Raw genomic sequence first — 15,496 nt, 5'->3', positions numbered from 1 at the left:
GAAAGGGTTTCTTTAAACTCCACCAGCTCACAATTAAACAAATCCGGGGCTGACGCTCCTTGATAGGCACTTATTACCCCCCACCCCCCCCCCCCGAGAGCCACCAAGCGAGGCCGGGGAGGGGAATCCATCCCTCCACACCCCCCAATGCCACTTCGCCGGGTGGGGCTGCACCCCTGGGTGGGGGGCGAGGGCTGCGAGCGGGAGGGGGGCTGGTGCAGGGGTTATGGCGGGGGGAGCGGGGGTCCGCGATGCCAGCACTGCTCCGATGGCGAAGCATCCCCCTGCGAGAGCGCGCTGCTATTTTTAGTCGTTGAGTCCTCGTTGATGGCGCAGCAGCAAAGGCGAGGGAGCAGGCGGAGAAGCAGCAGGGCGGGGGGTGCTGGATCAGGCCCCGCGGGATGAGCGGCAGCTGGGAAGCGAGGCCGGGGTGCTGGGGGCCGGGGGAAGCCCGCTGCACCCGGGGCCGAGGCGTTGGGGATCTTGGGTGCTTACCGAGGGTCCCCTGCCATGGAAAGTCCTGGGCTGCCTTCAGAGGGCTCCGAATCCCGCCCTGCCGTGTCCCTGCCGGCCAAGGGGAAGGGGGAGGAAGGGGAGAAGGCAGGAAAGGAAGGAGGGATGGAGGGGAGGAAAATAACACCAAACCCAGCACCAGCCCTGTGCGTTACATCACCTCCATGCACCGCATCAGCCCCATGCACCACATCAGCCCCATGCACTGCATCAGCCCCATGCACCGCTTCAGCCCCATGCGCCGCATCAGCCCCATGCACCACATCAGCCCCATGCACCACATCAGCTCCATGCACCGCATCAGCTCCATGCACCACATCAGCCCCACGGACTGCATCACCTCCATGCACTGCATCAGCCCCATGCACCACATCACCTCCATGCACCGCATCAGCCCCATGCACCACATCAGCCCCACGGACCGCATCACCTCCATGCACTGCATCAGCCCCATGCACCACATCAGCCCCACGGACCGCATCACCTCCATGCACTGCATCAGCCCCATGCACCACATCACCTCCATGCACCGCATCAGCCCCATGCACCGCATCAGCTCCATGCACTGCATCAGCTCCATGCACCACATCATCCCCACGCACCACATCACCTCCATGCACCACATCAGCTCCATGCACCGCATCAGCCCCATGCACCGCATCAGCCCCATGCACTGCTTCAGCCCCACGCACTGCAGCGTGGCCTCATGCACCACAGCATGACCCTGGGTCACGCATTGTCTCTGGGAGGTGCAGCGGGTCCTGTGTGTCCCCGAAGGGTGACACGGGCACTGTGCTGGGAGCTGTGGGGCCAGCTGGGCTGTCCACGCATCCCTGGGGACCGAGGGGGCAGGAGGCTCCAGGGTGGCTGTAGCCAGAGGCGAGCGCAGCTTCTTGGATTGTGGGGACAGGGTCGCCCTGGCCCTGGGCACCATGGTGCCCCCAAGTCCCTGCCTCCTCCCACGGATGCCCTGGGGACCCCTTCCTAGGGACCCACACCGTGAGCCCCGGCTGCAGCCGCGGTGGCTTTGCCAGGCCGCAGAGGGCAAGCATCCGGCTGCAGGCGTGAGCCAACAGCCCCATATCAATTCCCATCGCGGGGGCAGCGGGAGCCGGGCTGGAAACTTCTTCGGGGCTGGGAGAGCACGTCCCTGCCGGACGTGGTGGAGGGAGCGAATGCGCAGGGCCCCCGGGATGCGGCCGCAGCCGCCTCCCCCTCCCGGGAAGGGCCGTAACCTCGCTGCTGTCGACAGCTTGATTTGATGCCATTAAAGCGTTTGCTCGGAAACAGCCTACATCAGGCGGCAACATCTGTTACGGCCTTTCTCCGGCAAAGCTGCGGCAGAGCCAAGGGCAGAGCTGGCCTCCAGCTCTGCCGACAGGTCCGGGTGCTACCGGTGACAAGTGTGTCCCCTCCCAGCCCCGAACGGCAGCATCTGACCCCCGACAGAGCCTGGTGCCCGGGTGGCTGCAGGGAGACGGGGCTGTGGCTCCGGGCAAGGCGCCTCGCTCGGCACAGGCTTTCGGCTCCTCTCGGATGGCGAAACAACGCGCAGCCCCGGCCGCATCTCCTGCCTGGCGAGCCTCATCCAGCCCCGCATATTGTGACCCCTCTAAGAAGACGCCCAGCGGTGCAGGATGAGGCCCAGGCCTTGCCAGGCACTGGGACGTGGCCGAGGCTGGCTGTCCCCATGGCCTGATCCTGCTGGGGGGCTTCCTCCCACCCACCCATGTGCACACCCTGCTTGTGTGCAGAGCGCTGCACACCCTGCACGCATGCACGCCCTGCACACGTGCACGCCCTGCGTGCAGGCACACCGTGCAGATGTGCACACCCCACACACATGTTCCCTTTGTGCATCTGCGTGCCGGCGAGCGACCCGTCCCCTTGCACCGGGCTCTTTTGCTCAGCCTGGCATTGTCCCAGCTGTTTGAAAAAGTAACAATAATTAATTAATAATAATAATTAATAATAAAAGAGAAAGGGGGGGGGAAGCTCCCTTTAAAGCACTAGCCCAGGGTCTTCTCAAGCCGATTTAATTTTTCAAACCTGCTTCCACGTGGAGCGTGAGGGGCCCTTTTCTCCCTTTAATTTTCTCACCGCCGCCCGGGGCTGCCCCAGAGGCCTGGCTTTGATTTTGCTGCCTTTGTTCCAGCAGCCCCTGCGCAGGACAGGGCAGCACCGCGCCCGCACCGCGGTAGCGGCTTCCACACCGGCCTCACCGGATTTTTAATTGACCCGTCTTTTCCACGGGATCTAGGCTTTAACCGCATCCAGTTGCCCGTGCAGCCTGCGAGATGCAGCTGCAATATGGGGAAGCGACATGGAAAGCATCCAAAAAGGGGATGGGGGGACAGGGTGCCAGGCTGGCATGGGTGGCATTGAGCCAGGCTCCAGCGGTGCCGGAGGGCACTGTGCGATCGGTGCATCCCTGAGCCGCCGGCGGTTATGGAAATACAAGTAAATAAAGCCCCGCGTGTATACGTAGACCCCGAAAAGGTGCTGAGACATTACTGGTGCTGGGAGGAAAGGGCACCAAGCTGGGACTGCTCAATCCAGCGGTGTGATTTGTGCGGTGACAGCGGAGCAGCCGACAGAGGGGCTGTCGGGAGCCACGTGCCGTTTGGCACGTTGTGGCAGTGACACGAGGAGTGAGCGTCCCCATGTGTTGGCCCCCCTCGGCTCCGGGCTCCCCGGCGTGGCTGGCACCGCAGGGAGGTGTGCCGGGGAGCAGGGCTGGGCTCAGCTCTGCCGGCGGGTGCTGGGTGTCAGACACCACCAGCGCCCTGTCCCCTCTCCTCGTTACACTCATCGCCTTAATGAAGGCAGAGGGGACAGCACCGGGGTCACCGCCACGGCATGGCGCCAAGGGAACAGCACCGGGAAGTCCCTGGCCAGCTGCGGACTCTTGGGATTGCCCTAACCCGGGCTCCCAAATCTCAGGCCACTGCCAAAACAGGCTGATGCCCCTCCAGTGCCTCTGACCCACTGGTGCTGGGGACAGGCAGGATGCGTTCCCCACCACCACCACCGAGCCTTCATTAGCCCCCGCAAGCCACTCCGCTGCCTCCGAGATCAAACCGGTGGCCCAAGTGCTTCCCTGCACCTAACGCAAGTGGGGCTGGGAAACGGGGAGGTTTAATGACGACGGTGGCAAGGCGCTCGGCTAATCGACGTCTGCTGGCGGGAGCAGACAGCTTCCAGATGGTATCGCACCAGGGCAGGGGGGATCGGCTGGGGCCGGGGGGGCTGCGGGAGGCAGCAGCAGGCAGAGATGGGCAGAGCCAGCAAGTTGAAATGACTTTTTTTGCAGCAGAGCCTGCGGTTCTGGCCCTCCACGCTGCTGCTTCCAGTAATTAGCCCAATAATTAAAAAGAACGGCGATAAGCGGGGTGTTCGGAGGGGCTCACAGGATGCCGGCATCCCCGGGGAGGGCATGCGAGGTGGGGGGGTAAGTGATTTGCAGAGGCGAGGGGCAGCGGGTGTGTGAAACGCAGAGCACCGGGGCTGGGGGACCCCAACACGGTGCAGGGGGTCACTGCGCCAGGCGGGGCAGGCGGGGAGGGGGTTTGTTCACCCTGCAAAGCCGGGGTAGGCGGCAAAGATGGGGGAGGCTCCCAGCAGCAGGGTCAGGAGGGCTGGCTGGGCATGCTGCAGGCAGGGAGGAGGCAGCCGGACCCCTGCCACCCCCCAGCTCACGGGCACCATGCTGCGAAGCAGAGTGACGCAGCGTGGGGTGATGCAAGGAGATAGGACAGAGGATGATGTAGGGCGATGCAAGGTGAGGTGATGCAATGCCAAGCGATGTGATGTGGGGCGACACGATGCGATGCAGAGCGACACGAGGTGATGCAAAGCCAGCTGCTGCGATCTAGGGCAATACAGGGTGGTGCAATGCAAGGTGATGTGATGCAGGGCGATGCAATGCAAGACGACATGATGCAGGGCAATGCGATGCAGGGCAATGAAAGGCGATGCAATGCAGGGTGATGCAACGCAGGGCGATACAATGCAGGGCAATGCAGTGCATGGCGATGCAATGCATGGCGATGCAATACAGGGCGATGCAATGCAGGGTAATATAGTGCATGGCAATGCAACGCATGGCAATGCAGGGCGAGGCAATACAGGGCAATGCAATGCAAGACAATGTAGTGCAGGGCAGGGCAGTGCAGGGCAATACGATGCAGGGAGATGCAATGCAAGGCGATTCCATGCAGGGCGATGCAACGCAGGGTGATGGGAGGCGATGCAGGGCGATGTGATGCAAAGCAATGCACTGCAGGGTGACACAAGGCGATGCAGGGCGATGCGAGGCGACGCAGCGCCAGGTGCTGTGCTCCAGGGTGCCGGCGAGGCGATGCAGCGCCAGCGGGGCGACGCCACGGCAGGCGAGGCGATGCCCCCGCGGCGCACGCGACGCGGCCCCTCTCCGTGCGCGGCCGCGCTCCCCGGCCCGCCGCGGTGGCGACGCTTCATTTGAATTCTCGCCTCTCTCTCTTCGCAGATAACGAGCCCGCGCCATGCAGTCCTTTCGAGAAAGGTGTGGTTTCCATGGCAACCAGCAGAGCTACCAGCCGACTTCACAAGATACATCACGCCTGGAGAATTACAGGCATCAAAGTCAGGCAGGGCCGAACTGCGAGCGGCAGAGGCTGGTGGCGAAGGAGTACTACAGTCAGCAGCAACTGCCGTACTCGGGCTACGAGAACAGCGCCGTGGAGAAATACCACCGGGGAAACAAGCAATTAGCAGGGCAGCAGCTGCAAGGCAGGCCGGCCTTTTCCAATTACGCCGTGCAGGAGAACAGCCCCTATCCGGCCCGTTATTCAGGGGACGAGAGCCTGCAGGCATGGGGCGGCCAACCGCAGACGCTGCCCGGCGGCGTGGCCAAGTATGAGGACAGCCTGATGAAGAAGACGGCGGCGACGCTGGCAGGCGGGCGGGCGTATCATGAGCCAGTGGCCGCCTCGCTGCCCTTCCGGACTCATTTTCAGCAGCAGCAGCAGCAGCAGCAGCAGCAGCAGCAGCAGCCCGCGCTCCCCTACCCCAAGCTGCAGCGGCAGAAGCTGCCGAACGACGTCTCCTCGCCCATGCCCTTCTCGCAGAGCCCCCACTTCGGGCAGCACTCGCAGTCCTTCCCCGCCTCCTCCACCTACTCCTCGGTGCCGGGGGGCAGCCAGCCGGCGCACTCCTACAAGAGCTGCACGGCGCCCTCGGGGCAGCCGCCGCTGGAACGGCCCCTGGGCAGCGCCGCCAGCCTGGCCCCCGGCCCCCGCGTGCCCAACCTGCACGGCTACCAGCCCAACCGCATCGGCTATGAGCAGCCACCGCAGCCGCCACCGCAGCCCCCGCAGCCGCCGCCGCCACAGCCTCCACAGCCGCCGCAGCCCCCACAGCCGCCGCAGCCATTGCAGGGGCGGCATCACACCCCGGAGACCCTCCACTACCAAAACCTGGCCAAGTACCAACATTACAACCAGCCAGGTCAGACTTACTGCCAGGGCGACGCGCCGCCCGTCCGGACGCCAGAGCAGTACTACCAGACCTTCAGCCCCAGCGCCAGCCACTCGCCGGCTCGCTCCGTCGGCAGGTCCCCGTCCTACAGCTCAACTCCCTCCCCGCTGATGCCCAACCTGGAGAACTTCCAGTACAGCCAGCAGCCACTGAGCACTGGCGCCTTCCCAGCCGGCATCACCGACCACAGCCATTTCATGCCGCTGCTGAACCCTTCTCCCACCGATGGGACGAGCCCTGATGCTCAATCTGGGAACTGCAAAAACTTGCAGAAGGAGAAGCTGCCCGAAAATCTGCTGTCGGACCTGAGCCTGCAGAGCCTGACAGCGCTCACCTCCCAGGTGGAGAACATCTCCAACACCGTCCAGCAGCTGCTGCTCTCCAAAGCGGCCGTGCCCCAGAAGAAGGGCATCAAGACCCCGGCAAGGACCCCCGAGCAGCTCAAGGGGCAGCACTGCAGCCCTGAGAGTAGCACCTACTCGGCAGAGCAGGTGGGGACCCCCCTGTCCGACCCACTGAGCACCCCCCAGTCCGTCCACGCCGAGACGCAGGACGCCGACTATCTCAGCGGGTCAGAGGACCAGCTGGAGAGGAGTTTTCTGTACTGCAACCAGAACCGCAGCCCTGCCCGCGTCAACAGCAACTCCAAGGCGAAGCCTGAGTCGGTGTCCACCTGCTCCGTGACCTCCCCGGACGACATGTCCACCAAATCGGACGACTCCTTCCAGAGCATCCATGCCAGCCTGCCCCTTGAGTCCTTCACCAAGTACGTGACCAACGAACGGGACTGTCCCCGCCTGCTCCTCAGCGCCCTGTCCCAGGAGGAACTGGCTTCCGAGATCATCGTCCTGCAGGACGCCATCAGCGAGAAGGCGGACAAAGCCTGGGCCAACTCACCCATGCTGAGCAAGGAGGCCACCAAGTCCCCCTTCGAGCTGGAGAACCACCGGCCCTGCCTGGACTCCATGGTGAAGGGTGCCTGGCCCAGCCAGGGTGACTCCAGCACGCTCACTGAGCCCCTCAAGCTGGACAAGGCTTCAGGGGCCAGCGCGGGGAAGGACTTTGGCGAGGAGGTGTACGAGGGTCCCCAGGTGGAGTTTGCGGCCGCCGAGACCAAGGATGCGTTGAAGGACGCGGCCCCGCTGGCCTTCAACTCCAAGCCCAGCATCCCTGCGGCAACGTCAAGTGCGGGAGCCGCCAGCTACAGCTGCTACTCGAACACCACCGCCAACTCGGTGGGGTCTGAGAACGCCATGGAGCACTTCGAGTGGCCGGAGGAGAGCCTGGGCGAAGCGTGCCTGCGGTGGAAGGAGCTGCAAGCCACCGACCTCCCGAAGGGCTTGTTCCCCAGCAAATTGGTGGGCTCCTGCAAGGAGAAAAAAAATGCCTGCGGCTTGGATCTGTGCGATGGCGAGCAGCCGGCCAAGAGCGAGCCGGCCCGGGACTTCGGCCAGCAGGCGATGGAGGAGGAGGAGGAGGAGACGCTGACCTACGATGAAGCGGCAAAGGCAGACAGCGAGAGGTGGCTGCAGGACAGCCGGCACTGCTGCTCGACCGGGGACTTCAGCGAGATCCCCATCATCTCCTCGCCGGAGCTGAAGGAGTCGGACCTGGAGGTGGAGGAGTACTCCTCGCTCTGCGAGCTGGCTGGCTCGGAGCAGAAGTCTGTGACGTACGATGCCTCGCCACCCAAGCCCCCAGAGATGCCCGCCGTGCTGTCCTCTAGCGAGGTGCCCGTGTCCGCCGAGGAGACCGTCAGCACGGTGGAGAAGGAGACCTCGGCTCCTGCCGCGCGCCTCTCTGGCCAGTCCGTCATCCTGCTGGGCCCTGCCGTGGGCACGGAGACCAAGGTGAAGAGCTGGTTCAAGTCCTCTCTGCCCCACATCCAGCCCGAAGAGGAGAGCGGCAGAGGGGAGACGTCCCACCTGGAGGCAGCCGATGCTGAATCCACCCCATCAGTCCCAGTGAAGCAGCAACTTGGCCCCGAAAACATGCTGGGGAAGACGGAGCCCGTCTCACGGGGCAAGAGCCTCCGCAACAAGAGGGTCCACTGCCGGCTGCCGGAGGGGGATGGCCCCGGCAGCACTGTACCGAGCCCCTTCGATGACCTGCCGGCAGCCGGCGGCGTGGCCAGCGCCTGCCTCGGGCCAGACGGCCAGGTGGAGATACCGAGCAAGAACGCCCACAGCCAAACGCCTCGGTTTCCAGCTGAGGGTCTGCCGGCGCGCATGTGCACCCGCTCCTTCACCGCCCTCGCCGAGCCCCGTGCCCCGGCCCCGCTGGAGGGGCTGAAGGCCCCCGCGCACCAGGAGAAGCTGGGGAAGAAGCCCGCCTGCGGCGTGAAGCAGCGGGTGGCTTTCAAAGCCAGGAAGCGCAGCAGCCAGCCAGCCCCCAAGATGGTCCAAAATGCCAGCGATGCCACCCTCCTGGTGCCCAGCTTGGTGGCGGCGGAGGAGGTGGTGGGACCGCCACCGCCGGAGGGGGACGCGGTGGAGGCGGGGGAGAGGGACCAGCGGTCGATGATCCTGCGCTCCCGGACGAAGACGCAGGAGGTTTTCTACACCAAGAGGCGGCGGGGCAAGCGGGCGGCCGACGTCCGGCTGAAGAACTGCAAGGCGCCCAAGAAGCTCATCTCCAACAACCACCTCCCGCCCGCCTTCAAGCTGGCGGCCCCGGGCAGCCCCCACAAGGAGGGCAAGGTGGGTGCCCGGATGAAGCTGCCCAAAGCAGGGCCGGGCATGGGGGCCAAGATGTCCGAGCGGCCCCTGCACTCGCTGAAGAGGAAGTCCACCTTCATGTCCCCCATCCCCGCCAAGAAGAGGAACCTGGTCCTGCGCAGCAACAGCGGCGGCGTGAAGGAGGAGAAGTCGGAGGCCCCCCCCAGCCTCTTCAAGAAGATGCCTGTGGCCAAGAAGGTGAAAGCCAAGCTGCCCCCCAAGAGCTCCGGCGAAGCCGTCCCAAAGCCCCCCCCGCCAAAGGAGGCCCCCGACGTCTGCATCAAGATCACCTCCCGGGCGGCCTTCCAGGAGGCTACCAAGACCAAAGTGCTGCCTCCCCGCAAGGGCCGCGGCCTCAAGCTGGAGGCCATCGTCCAGAAGATCACCTCGCCCAACCTGAAGAAGTTCGCCTGCAAACCAGCAGCCACGGTGGCGGTGGCGGCGGCAGCTACCTACGGCACCTCCCTGAGCCCGGCGGGGGCCGAGCGGGAGCGGGCGGTGAAGCACGGCGGGGTGGCCCCGGCAGCAGGCGAGGCGCGGCTGCCCAAGCCGGCAGCGGCACAGAAGGCGCCCGCTGCGCCGATGGCCGAGCAGCTCTGCCGAACCCCCAACGGCCGAGCACTGAAGGGGAAGCTGGGCGGCGGGAAGAAGCTCTCCGCTGACGGCTGCCAGGGTGAGGCCTGTGCCCCGGCCCCGGGGGCCCAGCCCGGCTCCGCGGTGCCGTCCAAGGGCCTGGGGCTCCTGCCCAAGAAGAGGAACCGCAAGGGCAAAGCGGCGGCGCTGGGCATGGCTAAGGTGCCCCTGGGCCCCACACCGCCACCGCTGCCCCGGGAGCGTGCGGCCGGCCCGGGCGGCGGGGATGAGGCACCGCGGGAGGGCAAGAAACCAAAGAGCGAGGAGAAGGAGGCCGGGGGCGGCGAGGGCCCCCCCGAGGGACGCCCCACTGCTGGGCCGGCGCGGGGGCCGAAGCCGCGGGCCAACCACTCCAACTACAACGGCTACTCCAAGCGGCAGCGGAAGCGTCTGGCCCACGGCAAGGCCAAGGCGGTGCCGGCGCGGTGCAAGAGCCGCGGCAAGCGGCGGCGGCAGGCCCAGCAGGCCCCACTGCTGCACCCCGCCGAGCCCGAGATCCGGCTGAAGTACATCTCCTGCAAGCGGCTGCGGGCGGATAGCCGGGCCCCCCCCTTCGCCCCTTATGTCCGCGTGGAGCGGCGCGGCGAGTTCACCACCGCCTGCACCGTCGTCAACTCGCCCGGAGAGGAGGCCCGGCTGCAACGGGGACCGGCCGGACCGGCGCCGCGACCGCGGGCGGCTCTACCCGCCTCCTCCACCATGCACATGGGGCCGGTGGTGTCGAAGGCGCTGAGCGCTGCCTGCCTGGTCTGCTGCCTGTGCCGCAACCCCGCCAACTACAAGGACCTGGGGGACCTCTGCGGGCCCTACTACCCCGAGGACTGCCTCCCCAAGAAGAAGTCACGGCTGAAGGAGAAGGCGCGGGCAGAGGGGCCGGGCGAGGACGCCATCCCGCCCGCTGCGGCCGAGCGGGCGCCCCGAGGGACGGAGGGCGGCTGCGGTGCCGGTGGCAAGGCGGCGCGGCCGGAGGGTGCCGCCGAGGCGGCTAAGCAGAGCGCGCTACGCTCCAGCCCGCGGGGCATGTTTCGCAGGCTGCAGAGCTGCTACTGCTGTGACGAGAGGACAGAGGGCGAGGAGGCGGCCGAAAAGCCCCGGCGGCACGAATGTCACAAGGCCGAGTCCCCGCCGCAGGAGCCGGCGGGCGACACGCAGGAGCACTGGCTGCACGAGGCCTGTGCCGTATGGACCGCTGGGGTTTTCCTGGTGGCGGGGAAGCTCTACGGGCTGCAGGAGGCCGTCAAGGCGGCTGCCGACCTGGTAAGAGCTCGGCTGCCTGCCTGGCACGGCATGGCACGGCACGGCACCCCAGGGTGGCATCTCCCGCCGGTCTCCTTCAGCCGAAGCCGTTCCTGTGGCTGCGCCGCTGGCCGGGATGAAAATTAATAGGGTTGACCCACAAGTGTCTGGGTACAACAAGTCGCCCTGGGAGAGCGAGGCGGGGGGTTCAGGTGCCATGAACCCCATTGGCTTCCCGCGAGATTTGTGCTGCCACATCTCTGAGAGCACCTAAAACCCCCCTTTCAGGCGCAGAAGCGTATTTGGGGGGGTACGCTTTGGGGGGGCGGCAGGCCCCCCACCCCGGGGACCATGAGCTTGCTGAGCTCGGCGGGTCGCATCCCCCAGCCCCGCCGTGTGTCGCACGGGGTGGCTCAGAGCGGGACAGACGCAGCCTGGGGAGGGCAGGATGGGAAGTGAAAATGGGCACGATGTGGCCTGATGCCACGGTGATGGGCAGCAGGGGAAGGAGGACCGGAGGGAGGGGGCAGCCCCACGCTGCTCCTCTCCCCGAGCGAGAGGAGCACGGACACATTGAGCGAGCAGAATAGAGAGGACGCTGCTGGGAGACCGCCAAGGGGACACGGGGGTTTTGTGCTGGGGAGAGGGAGGGGAGAGCCACCCGGCAGAGGCCAGGAAGGGGGGCTCCAGCAGGCCCCCTGGTACCAGGTTTGGGGCTGGCGGTATTCCCAGGCGTGCGTGCTCGCGGCATGGCTGGCTGGAGGCTGCTGCCCTCTCCCTGCCCACACCGCGGGGCTGGGTGCTGCCATCCCTGCAGCACCCGCTGGGGATGGGGCAGGAGATGGGGAGCACCACGGTCCTCCACCACCACTGCCACCGAGCCGTGGCACGGCCCAGGCCATGTCCCTTCGCCTCCACACCGCCTGCCCCATGGAGGGTGGCTGTGGGCTCGGTGCCGTCCGGGGGAGCGGTACAGCAGGTAGAAACCTCGTGCGTGGCTGCGAACAGTTGAGCGAGAGGCACGGCATCGCCCGTGGTGTGCCAGCGCGGGAGGAAGGATGCTGCCGGGGGGGAGGCAGTGCGGGGCTGGAGAGGCGCAGGGACACCGGCGTGTTCCCCTCGCAGCCGGGGCCGTCGGGGTGCTTTGCTCCTGCGCTGAGCTCTGACGGGGTCTCTCTGTCTCTCCAAATCTCTCCTTCTCCGAATTCCTGGGTGCGTTTACAGAAGTGCTCGAGCTGCCAGCAAGCAGGAGCCACCGTGGGCTGCTGCCAGAAGGGGTGTCCCCACACCTACCACTACGCATGTGCTGTCGACACAGGTGAGCCCGGCCGCGGGGACAGGGGTGTGGGGACCCCCCGGCACCCTCCCACCCAGCTGGCTGTGGGACCGGCCGCTCCGCAAAGCTCCAGCCCACCCAAGGCCAGGGTGGGCTCGGGGCTCCCTGCCAGCCGGGATGGCGATGCCCCCTCCTGCATTTGTTGGCTGGTGTCATGAGTTTGGCCGGCCTCAGCCCAAGCCTTCATGCAAAAGCTGCGGCTGGTCCGGCCGGTGGCCGGAGGCTGTGGGGGGACTCCCCTGACACGGCCTTCTCCTCTCCTCGCAGGTTGCTTATTAACCGAAGAGAGCTTCTCTCTGAAATGTCCCAAACATAAGGTAAGCCCAAAGCCCCCCCCAGTGCTCTGCAGCCCCTGGGGTAGGGGGACCTGCCTTGGGACCACGTCCCCACGGGGACACCCCACTCTGCAGCACACCCACCCCGGGCGCTCGGCCCCGCGTGGCGCAGGGCATCGCGTCCCTGGGGGATACCAGCCCCCCCAGGGGACAGGCCGGCGGGACCCCCAGCCGGGCTGCGGGGGTCTTGTCCCCCTTCCCTGAGCTCTGATGGGGCGGGGGGGGCGATAATTGAACCCGGGCTAAAAACGCTGCGTCTCGGGTGGGAGTGGGATTATTCGCGGGTGGGCAGGGGGGCTGCTGATGGGGACATCCCCGCCAGCCCGGGGACCGGACCCAGGGTGTCGTGTCCCCCCCCCCCCCGCAGCGGGACCACCGCGCTGACACCCCCCTTCTCCCCGCAGAGGCAGCCGGTGTAGCGCCCCGCGGGCACCCGCCCCGCTGCCAGCGAGGGACCGGCGGAGGAGGCAGCGCCCCGGGAGCGGAGCGGGGCCGGGCCGGGCCGGGCCGTACCGGGAGCCCCCCCCGCTGCAGGTGGGCGCAGCGCTGCCGCCCCGTCCCCATCCCTCCCCGAGCCCGTTCCGGGCGGGCAGAGCCAGCGCCAGGTTTTACCCCCCCCCCGCCGGGCCCCGGCAAAACCCGGCTTGGCCGTGCGGGAGGCGGAACGGGATCCCCCGGCCCGGGGTCGCTGCACGGGGGGGAGGGGGGGGGGGGGTCGGGGGAGGGGCCGTGTACAAGGGGGTCCCGGCGATGTTGTCTTACTGTGGGGCCGCCGGACCCCCCGCGGGTCCCGGCTCTCCATATCTCACACTGATCTGATCTGAGATGTTGCCTTCAGCAAACCTCACGGTGTCTGTCTGTATATACGTGCGGCGGAGAAAAGGAAAAAAAAGACAAAAAAAGACCAAAAAAAAAGAGAAAAAAAAAAAAGACAAAAAAAAAAAAAAGACAAACAACGGCCTGCTGTTTGAAACACCACTCTGCTTTTTCCGTTTCGTTCTTCCACCTCCTGTCTGCTCCCACCCTGCCTGTCCCGGGGTGCCAGCCCCTGTGCCGGGCGGCCGGGTCCCCACCGGGGCGAAGGGTGCTTGGCCGGGCTGGTGGGCACCCACCGGGCTGCCCCAGCCCCGCTCCTCCCCTCCCAACCCCGGCCCGCTGCACCCACCACCCTCCCGCTCCCCGGGGCGCTGGCGCTGCTGGGCCGGGGACACCTGGTCCTGCTCTCCGGGACCCCAAAAAGCCACCGTCCTCCCTCTGCTCGGCCTCGCCAGCACCTCCTCTGCCGCTCCTCTTGCTGGGGACGGGCTTTGCTCCCTGCGCTTGTCCAAAACCCCAGGGCTCTGGGTGCAAACCCCATGGCTCTGGGTGCAAACCCCATGGCTCTGGGTGCTGAACCCCATGGCTTTGGGTGCTGAACCCCATAGCTCTGGGTGCAAACCCCATGGCTCTGGGTGCTGAACCCCATAGCTCTGGGTGCAAACCCCATGGCTCTGGGTGCTGAACCCCATGGCTCTGGGTGCAAACCCCATGGCTTTGGGTGCTGAACCCCATGGCTCTGGGTGCTGAACCCCATGGCTCTGGGTGCAAACCCCATGGCTCTGGGTGCTGAACCCCATGGCTCTGGGTGCAAACCCCATGGCTTTGGGTGCAAATCCCATAGCTCTGGGTGCTGGACCCCATAGCTCTGGGTGCTGGACCCCATAGCTCTGGGTGCAAACCCCATGGCTCTGGGTGCTGAACCCCATGGCTCTGGGTGCAAACCCCATGGCTCTGGGTGCTGAACCCCATGGCTCTGGGTGCAAACCCCATGGCTCTGGGTGCTGAACCCCATATCTCTGGGTGCTGAACCCCTGGGTTTTATCCTGGTGCAAGAGGGTGCAAGCAGCCCAGAAATGGCTTCCAGGCAGCAGCAGGGTCCTTGCTGGAGGAGGAGGAGGCACTTGCTTCCTCCCTCTGCGTGGCCCTGGCTTGCCCCTTGCTGCCCTGGGTGCCGGGTTCACTCTGCTCCCTTGGCTTTCGTTTCCCTTCCCGGCCACCTCGAGGGGAGCTGGGGGGCTGCCCAGCACTGGGATCGCCCCCCCACCCGTCTCCCCACGGGGTGCCCCGCATGACTCCCCAGTCTCCGCACCCCAGCCTTGCACCACCCGTACCCCGGTGGAGGTAGCAAATAACCAACCCAGGGTGAATCAACCCCAAATCTCATCCTAAAAACAGAGCCGCCAGCTGCCCCGACCTGCGAAGCATCCTGTGAAAGTGGGGTGCAGCCCTGGCCCCATCTGTCGTTGTCCCCCCCGACCCCGCAGAGCCAGCGCCCCGTGTCCCCGCCGGCTGTCGCGTCCCCTCCGTCCCACCCAGCCCTCACCCTCAAGGTTTGCTGGCCACAAAATGTCTGTCGTTTCAGCAGCTTGCCTCGGACACGGGAGCGAAAAACACACATCAAAAAAACAAAAAAGGAGAAAAAAAAAAAAGAGAAAGAGTAATACGAATAATTAATTTAAAGAAAGAAAAAAAATCCCAGTGTCCCTGGCAGTGTTGCCTGAAATCTGGCTATTTTTAGTGACATCTTGTACATATGACTGTAAAATGGTAAACCGTGTGTATTATATATTGCCTCATTATATAGTGTATATATATGTATACATATACATATATATAATATATATGAAGACTGTAAATGTTAAGACTAGTGTTCTTATTAGTATATTGCTTCACACTGAAGATTGTGTGTAACAAGCTGTTTCTAAAAGATGTTTATTTTCCTTAAGAGTAAAAAACAGGTCATTGCATTCAGAGCGTCAATAAAGATACAACGATTGTTTTGGAAGTACGTGGCGCCCTGCTCGTGGCCTCTCTTTCTCCCGGGGGGCTGCCGGGGGTCCCCCGGGGCCGTGCCACCCCCCGGCTGGCCCTTCGTCCCCAGGTGCCACCAGCACCGAGGGTCTCGGCTGGAGAGGACGCTGCGGTGGGGTTGGGTATGGGGGGCGGGTGGCAGCACCCCTGGCACATCTTGGGGTAAGGGGGGTGTATTTGGGGTCCCTTGGCACCCAGTGTCCCCATCCCTGCCCCCCCCATCCCGTGCAGCCCTCCCCTGGGGGAGGACCCACAGCCGGGGATGCCCAGCTGAAGGGGGTGCCCAGGTGGGTGGGGGGGTGTCCCCTTGCCCCAGCCAGTCTCTATGTGCCCCCCAAGTGCGGTGTCTGTCCCCACCC

General features: G+C 65.5%; 1 protein-coding gene across 1 annotated transcript; it reads left to right on the top strand.

Moving 5' to 3' along the window:
- The first annotated feature begins 5,036 nt into the window (after positions 1–5,036).
- RAI1 (retinoic acid induced 1) lies at positions 5,037–12,723 on the top strand. The gene is made up of 4 exons (XM_059826509.1): positions 5,037–10,637; positions 11,841–11,934; positions 12,220–12,269; positions 12,692–12,723. The coding sequence occupies exons 1-4, from the start codon at positions 5,037–5,039 to the stop codon at positions 12,704–12,706; spliced, it is 5,760 nt and encodes a 1,919-aa protein (XP_059682492.1). The 3' UTR covers positions 12,707–12,723.
- Positions 12,724–15,496: the final 2,773 nt, after the last annotated feature.

Source organism: Gavia stellata, chromosome 18 (genome assembly GCF_030936135.1).
Source record: "Gavia stellata isolate bGavSte3 chromosome 18, bGavSte3.hap2, whole genome shotgun sequence".
In the NCBI taxonomy this organism is placed as follows: domain Eukaryota; kingdom Metazoa; phylum Chordata; class Aves; order Gaviiformes; family Gaviidae; genus Gavia; species Gavia stellata.
This window is presented reverse-complemented; position numbering and strand designations above follow the sequence as displayed.

Coding starts and splice junctions, on each gene's coding strand:
- RAI1 (XM_059826509.1), top strand. CDS start 5,037: ATGCAGTCCTTTCGAGAAAGGTGTGGTTTCCATGGCAACCAGCAGAGC. Junction 10,638..11,840: donor TCAAGGCGGCTGCCGACCTG/GTAAGAGCTCGG, acceptor GTGCGTTTACAG/AAGTGCTCGAGCTGCCAGCA. Junction 11,935..12,219: donor CGCATGTGCTGTCGACACAG/GTGAGCCCGGCC, acceptor CTCTCCTCGCAG/GTTGCTTATTAACCGAAGAG.